The following is an 8,448-nucleotide window of genomic DNA, read 5'->3' as shown; positions in this document are numbered from 1 at the left end:
TGGTCTAGAGTACGTGATTAGTTGGCACACTGCCAATCATAGTTTCTTGCATGTGCACATGTACGTTGGAGACAGTGAAGTATTTTGAATCCAAAAAAGAAAGAAAAGAGTAAAAACGTTTATCAATGAATTCTAACAAAATAGAGAGAAAAATAATATCAAGATTCATTGAAATTATGTACTATATATGACTGGAGAGAAAACTGATCATTATTCATCATGTTGATAGCCACCACTTCCATGTTCATTGAGATTATATGTAAGGAGGAATTTTCTTTGTCGCCCAAAAAAAAATTGAGGAGGAATATTCTTTAATTCGCGATGTTAACAGCTTGCATTTTGTTTCTATATTATACATAATTATTCGCATATAGCTTGTAAATATTGTCTTCCATGTATATATAATTATATATGTATATAGTTCTTTTCCGTTTAGGGGACTCTCAAATAATTTTATTTGAGGGACACCTTGGTGCTCATTTTGTATATTTTTTTCAATCATCTAAATTGTTTATATTCAGTACATCAAATCATTCTTGTAAAAAAATAGACAAATTCAACAACCATTAAGACATCCAATTGTAGTGAAAAAAATAGACGGATACAGTTTGAAAAAAAAAAAAAACAATATTACAACGACTACCGTTAATCCAACGTCAAATGATTTCAGCTTTGGGTAATTTTTGGTGAATGATTTTTGAGGGAAGACCTAAATATGAACGGTTGGATCGTCAAAATATGGTGTGCAATGTGCCCTATATGAATGCCAAACACCAATGAGTAATTTAATATGACAATAACCATTGGCAAAAATTCAATGAAATCAAAAGCCGTTTAGACACTTTGAAACTATTAACTCAATGTTTTTCAATAACCATCTATTTTAGCACATGTCCGTATTAAAAATCTCTTGAATGTGAAATTCTTAATCATTATTGCAATAAATCTGTATATGTCTACTAAGACTATAATTATATGTATAAATATTGACAAACGTACGGGGTCTCATATCATTCTAGCTAGAGATTGTTTAACACGTATGTGTCCTCCTGTGTACCTAATTCTAGTTGGTAGGTTACGAATTTATCCACTTTTTCGTATAAAAAGACCAAAAAGGAATGCATGGAAGTAAGTCGGGTCAAGCACACATAGCATCCTCTCTGCGAAAGTAATTTCCGGGATGTGGACACTTGCAAGCAGGCTACCAGCCCTAAGACCGGTAGTCACTAGATCAAATAGTCATTAACGACCAACCTGAATGCTTAAATTTATCGTTCGGAACATCAACTAGTAACTGACGAGCAAATTTTAGCAGAGAAAATCTAAATAGAAGATTCGGCCTTATTGAATAGTTTGATTGGACTGCTTGAATCCTGTTCATATTTGGCAAACAGACTGCTGGAAAACAAAACCAAACTGAGCTTCAAGACAGAAGAAGAGTAGAAAACTAGCGGAAACGAGCAATGCAACGATCTGAATAAGTGGAAAACCTATTTGCTTGTTCTACCAAAAAGAAGAAAGAAAAAATGACCCCATTTACCCATTTACTTGAGGTTTTTATATCAATATGATTGGGTTAATATTTAGTGGGAGCACATGTATGTACTATTCAACTGTTCTTTACTTGTGACAGGTACATTAAAAAATCACACCGTTCCTTAACAAAAAAATAAAATAAATATTAATTAATTAATCTCAGCTAACTCAACTGAAATTCAACTTGGCCTGTTTTGAACTTTTGAAAATTACATGAACTTATGTTTCAAAATCAAGATAATAATTATTCAACTTGTCAATTCTTTCAAATCTCCTTAATTTATTTTCTCACAAAATTCTTATATATAGTTTACTAATTAACTTTGACCAGGTAGAGGTAGAGATCATATTGATAAGTTATTTATATTCGGATGAGATCACGAGATATATGAAATTTTTTTTTTTTTATATTTTAATTATTACTATTTTTTTTTTAAATCTAAAACGCTGTTACATCGTGTTTTTATTCTATTCAAATAATAACACTATTCTTTTGGAGGTGTGATATCCACACTCCTTTTTATTTCATACACACCCTCTTAATTCGAGACCGTCAGATCGATTGAACTGAAGAAAATCAAATGATAGAAATCAACAAGGGATGTGTGAAAAAAAAGGAGTTTGAATAGCACAACCATTTTTTTAATATACATCACAAGTTAGATATATCAATCATGTTGTCCACATATATAAAATAATTATTTTTGGGCGAATATAACAATAATTGTTTTGAGAAAGTATGGGTTTTCTCCTATCTTAATTTCATGAGTTCTCTTCCTCATCTAGCTAACTTTCAATCCTTTCACGCTGTGCTTGAGACTTCTAAGTGAGTCAACTCAGTTGCCATAGCTTCTTCTTTCCTTTCAGGTCCCAAACGCACGTTTCACTTAATATTATTCCTCACCTCACCCACCATCTAGTTTTAATTAGTTTAGCCGACTAGGGTTTGATATAATTTTTTTTGTGGGGATGTTTTTAAAGCTTTTCAGTCAATTATTAATATTAATTCCCCGACGACCAGCTAGCGTTTAGGATCATTTTTGTTGGGGGTCTAATTATTTCAAAGCTTTCAATTAATTATGATCTGCGACAACAAAAAATTTTCTTTCCGCCATGCAGACTAGTCGATCATGTACATTTTGAAAAATTAGATTCATAATAAGAATAAACACTGCTACAAAATTAGTTTTAGGTGTCGAATGACGGTGGCGGTTTAATAAGCCATTATGTTTGATAAAACATATCTAACACGTCATTCAGTTAGTGTCGGATAACAAAGAACTCCTATCGGTTATATCTAACATCAAACACAAATGTTGGATCCAACCGACATAAAATTATTATAACCGCCAAGATTTTTGAATTCCAAAAATCCCGCCCTTAACAAGAATTCCTAGCAGATAGTTTGTTTTTTTAATATATTTTTAACACATTCTGGCGGTTTTAGAGTTTCTAATGGCCGTTATAACCGACAAAATTTAACTATTTTATTATTTTAGTATTCAGTCGGTTATGGTAAATGTAATGTCAGTTAAATCCGACATAAGTGATTTATTTATTTTATTATTGTAAAATTACTTTTTTATTTCTTTATCGCATATTTTACATTTAAAATATTTTTGTTTGTATGGTAAAATTTTAAATGTTATATTGGTTAAAAAAAAAACACAAAAACCCCAAACATACACGATTGCAAAATTTTGAGCAGGAAATTTCTCGCCACTTTGATTCAAAACAGATTAATGGCGGATTAAATCCGATGGAGAGAAATGGTATACATCTCTACTAATTAATAAAACATTCATTATCAACCAAAATTCTATGAAATTATAAGTTTAACCCTCTAATTAAAATAGAACATAAATAAGAAATATGGGCAGAAATGTAATTTCACACAACCAAATCTTGCTGTTTTTTTTTTTCAAAACTTCACCTATATGTAATCCTAACACATTTTCTATCACTCTCTTCCACTCTCCTTCTATTTCAAAAACAAAAAAAAAAAAAAATTTCACACACTGCCCATATACTAGTAAGGGATAAGAATAACATTACTCTTTAATCCGTTGAAATCCAAACCGCATCCGCATGCATGCTTAATAAATTAATTCACTTTTTCTTTAAGGAAAACTAATGAAAATGACTTGAAAATTTTGAGTTTTAATAATAAGGACAAAATAAAGGGTAAAGTGAATAGTACCATGATTGACTTTTTAGTGTAAAAATGTGATTTTTCGTTAAAGTGAACAGTACTGTGGGTTTTTCGTTAAAACTTCATTTTCTTTACACTTGTCCTGTTTTAATTGTGCCATTTGTATGAGGCCAATGAAACGTTGAGATCACTTCACGTAAATAGTTATGCTCCTTTTCATATTCTTCTTCTTTTCTATCTCGATCAATTTGCCACCGCCGCTGAAACCTTAAGGCCCTTTATCGCCTGCTCCAAGCCTCTGACCCTCCCGACGTCAACTACTAGCTACGAATCCCAGTATTCCCTTACATCGTTACTCCCAGTATCAACCGGCTAAACCCGGCCAACCCGCTCAACCGATCCACTATTACCAACCCATTTTCCTGGTCGGCCCCGGTTCCATAATTACCAACCCGATATCCTTAGATCGGTTAAGGTAGAACAGAAGCCGACCCGCTCGCTGCCCACTCTACCCCAACTTTTCTAACCTTAGTTTAAATGTATCATTGTATAAATAAATAATTAAATAAAACTATAAATAATCAAGTGGCAAGTGCATGATCGGTTGTATAAGAGGTAAACCTGCAGCTTTTAGTAGTAGGAAACTTGTTTTTGAATGTAGGAGGAATCACCACCACACATTGATAAAAGATTAATTTTTCTCTCCCATGTAGTTTTGGTACCATATGATGATACATCGTATTTTTAAACTCCGAATCAAATAGTACTCCAAATCCGATCTAGTGACCCAAAAAATACATTTGTGAAAGTTCCAAATCTAATTTTTAGAGGTTTCAAACTTTTGTTTGTCTTCCACTAAACCTACCCTTGGAGTTAGCAGTAGGACACTTTCTTTAGTAACACATGTTTATTTTAATTAATTACCGTTGTGTTCTTTTGGTGGATTAATCTAACAACAAGTTGCCAAATAGAAGAATGGGTTCTTAGAACTGGATGAGATCGATGCTTACCTTGCTAGCAATTTCTAGCTGAGAAGTAGGCGGATATAATGGAGCTAGGCAAATGGCGCCACACTGCTAATGTTTTAATTAGGACCAACTTTTGATATCTTCACATGCGCAACTCTAGCCTTTGTCCATGTGATTTTTTTTTGGCTCGAAATTTTAATCCTAATCCTTTATAACTTTTCGTCTAGAACCTTAATTAACTTACCCATCTTTTACAACACAGTTTACAATAAAGTAAAATAACTTTAATATGATTCTATGAATATGTATCAACCGCACGCACTTTTCATGCAGTGGCCCATACATTAAGAGGTTTCACCAATCATGCCTTATTTAAGTACTTCATCACATCGATCCTTCGAAAGATTGTGAGAAATTGAATTGAATCAAACTATCATCTTTAAATCTGGTATGAACAAGAACAATTACTAATATTTAGATTGCATGTAACGGTGCGAATGCTACACTTAAAAATTTCTCCATCACCAATAAAAGTTAGTACTTGATGACAAAAATCAAACAATTCACCAATAATATTAATTACGTACAGTTGAACCCCTTGCAACTTGCAAGTGATTTTAGGGTTCTTGCATGGTGAGACAATAACGTATGGCATATGCGTATAAAATATCGAAATTACATCCATCTTTTTATTTCATGCGTATTAGCTGCAAGCCTGCAAATGTGAAACAACCTATATTTGCTACTTGGTAAGTGCCAGTTGACAACTTAGCTCGTTCTTTTATTGTGAATGGGATCGAATCGATCGATCGATCATATTGGAGTAATTTCCGTCAACGAAAAAAATTTGCAGAAACAATGCAGATTGGTAGCTGAGCATAGTAAACAGTTATGGACGTACTGCGATGATCCAAATGCAGTAGAAGAAATGGGAAACGTAATTATCAATGTGATCAATAAATTTGACTCCATTTATCTCATGGGTATATTTCCCGTTCATTAAACATCTATAAATTTATGTCACTAGTAGAAAAATCGAGTAGTATTTTTTATTATTTGTAAATGTGAGGTTTTATCATTCATTCATATGAATTGCAAGTTCGACGTTAAACTAAGTGGTTGGCTTAACCCAACTTCTATATCCAATAGAGTTGTATCAAACAAAACAAACGTAAACTTCTTGATACAAAAAATATATCTTATTTTTATTATTTAGCCGGCATCTACGTTCCATTGATGAAAAACCAAATTCATACACGTTTCTTAATTGATGATGATGATAATGAGCCGCGGTTGAAAATTAAAAAGATGCAAAGGGGATATATTTGATTTTGACGTTGTACTTGCACTAATAATTGGTACCTAATATTCATACCATTGGCCTTTTCCTTCTTGTTGTTCACACGAGAGAAAAATAAAGGCAGATAATTAAATAAAGATGTAAGAGGAAAAGGGGCAACAAACTTTCAAATTTCTAAGACGGTACTGGGAAAGTTAGATTGAAGAAGGCCCAGGAATAAATAATATTCGGAAATAGGAATGGTGGTTGAATCTTGAATGTGGAAGAATTTGAAGACTTGTCTTAAACTTTAAAGACAGTATAAATATTAATCCAACATGATCGGTGTGCTATCTAGTATCTATGATCACATGACGCATGGTTAATTATTATATTACCTATAATTCAAATGTAATACTAAACAAAGGAAAATGATCATCGCCTGATCCTTTTTTTGAGGATTCTGGAAATCGTGTAATCATGTCTGTTCATAATACATCATGCAGTTAGAAATTATTTAAAATTTAAAATTAAATATAAATATACAATAAACGAACATGATTACATGATCCTCAGAATCCTCAAAAAAAGGATCCGGTGAGGATTCTTTTCCCTAAACAAAACCAACACTTACTCTCCATATACTACAGTCAATCATTGTTAGAGTAAGATCTCTTTGGTTCTTTACAGTACATCCAACCTGAACCACTATATATACATTTTTCAGTAATGCTAGGTAGAAAAACATTTTTCATTATAATCGCAATACAGTCACTTTGTTATTCATTTTTTTATTGCTATAACACTTATTTATACCATACGTAACTCATGAAATATATATATATATATATATATATATTTAAATATTATTATTAAGGAGAGGGAGAAGGTTCAAAAGTTGAAACTATTACGATAATTTAAAGAAGAAGAAAATTTCGAATTCGAGATGCACTGACGAAAACCAACACCTTATCCATTAGGATATGTATTAAACCGCCAAATTCATAAAATACCTGTTCTGTCATTCACCCATAGTAAAACAAGTAAATGAGAAACACAATATATGTACTGTTACACAGAAATTTTCCTCAAAGCAGGTATTGGTAATTAACTACTATGATTAGTATATGTGATTCCAGCAGACAGGTGGATCATTATGAGCTTTAATTTAGATCCTCTCCACCAATCAGTGTAAATGTACATGATGAAACTGATTAAGTTTCCAATTATTTATACATAAAATTATGCTAAATCTTGAAAAATATTGAACAAGGTGGTCTATGCCTAAGAATGAACACAACACGACGCAGCTGCCCCCACACAATCGGAAACAAATCCGTGATTGTCGCTAAAGACGAAAAGAGTTGCAAAAACCCAAAGCCAAAGCACAAAAACTTGTGGAGAGATAGAGACAGGAGGGTGTAAGCAGATGCAGCAGTAGTAGCTAGCTTTCCAGTTATGGGAAGAAATCCTTGTTGTTCCAAGGAAGGAGTGAAGAGAGGACCATGGACTTCTCTTGAAGACAAAATGCTTGCAGATTACATCCAAGCACACGGTGAAGGAAAATGGAGCAATGTTCCTAAACATGCAGGTGAATATCATGGTCGACGTCGTTTTTCATTTTTATGTTTTATCAACCATTGTCATACGTCAGATTTGAACTCATGCGTTCTTTGATTGAAATCGGAAACATGATGCAGGGCGGAAGAGATGTGGGAAGAGTTGTAGGCTGCGGTGGCTAAATTATCTGAGACCAAACAAGCGAGGCGACATTACACAAGATGAAGAAGATCTCATCATCAGACTCCACAAACTCTTAGGCAACGGGCCTTGTCTTGTCCTAATTTCTTCATATATATATATATATTTTTTTTTTTTTGAAATAGTTACAATATCAAAAATTTAATCTCAATTGTTTAATTAACCAAAATTAATTAAATATCGACATACAAAACTAACAATTTCGTGAATTGGAATTTAATAAATGATCATTTCGACCAAGTTCTTTTTTCTTCTTCTTTAATTTGTGTTGAATTTGATTACTAATTTACTTGGGGTTAAATTTTGTGATTGGTGTAGATGGTCTCCAATAGCTGGGAGAGTTCCAGGACGAACAAACAATGACGTCAAGAATTACTGGAATAACAATTTATGTAAGACACCACAACAGGAAGATGAATTATCATGTAGACCTCCACCTCCACTGAGTTTTCAGACACAATTAAATTATCATGTAGACCTCCACCTCCACTGAGTTTTCACTGATAGCTGAGGAATAATGGCTTATGGAGTAAATAACAAATATGTATTGCCTAATGGCATTATCGAAATTATGTGTATTACAGTACTGAATAAAGGAGTTGCGTAGGATTTTGCTTCAGGCTTGTGCTCAGAAAATTAAAAATGCAAGAAGGTTGTACTTATATATTCTTTGCATCCTAAGTTCTATGCTCCAATTCCAAATTGAAGATAAGTTCTTGGATGAGAGAATAATTGTGGGATTGTTGCGAGAT

At 32.8% G+C, this 8,448-nt stretch overlaps 1 protein-coding gene across 1 annotated transcript; it reads left to right on the top strand.

The window, feature by feature from the left end:
- The first annotated feature begins 7,230 nt into the window (after nt 1–7,230).
- LOC125474984 (transcription factor MYB1-like) lies at nt 7,231–8,182 on the top strand. The gene is made up of 3 exons (XM_048579287.1): nt 7,231–7,526; nt 7,636–7,755; nt 8,015–8,182. The coding sequence occupies exons 1-3, from the start codon at nt 7,394–7,396 to the stop codon at nt 8,026–8,028; spliced, it is 267 nt and encodes an 88-aa protein (XP_048435244.1). The 5' UTR covers nt 7,231–7,393; the 3' UTR covers nt 8,029–8,182.
- The last annotated feature ends 266 nt before the right edge of the window (nt 8,183–8,448 follow it).

This window comes from the organism of the source record quoted next, unplaced genomic scaffold, assembly GCF_019419815.1.
Source record: "Pyrus x bretschneideri cultivar Hongxiangsu unplaced genomic scaffold, Pyrus_bretschneideri_v1 Contig1, whole genome shotgun sequence".
In the NCBI taxonomy this organism is placed as follows: Eukaryota; Viridiplantae; Streptophyta; class Magnoliopsida; order Rosales; family Rosaceae; genus Pyrus; species Pyrus x bretschneideri.
Note: the sequence above shows the minus strand (reverse complement) of the source record. Positions and strands in the feature narration are given on the sequence as shown.

Coding starts and splice junctions, on each gene's coding strand:
- LOC125474984 (XM_048579287.1), top strand. CDS start 7,394: ATGGGAAGAAATCCTTGTTGTTCCAAGGAAGGAGTGAAGAGAGGACCA. Junction 7,527..7,635: donor CAATGTTCCTAAACATGCAG/GTGAATATCATG, acceptor AACATGATGCAG/GGCGGAAGAGATGTGGGAAG.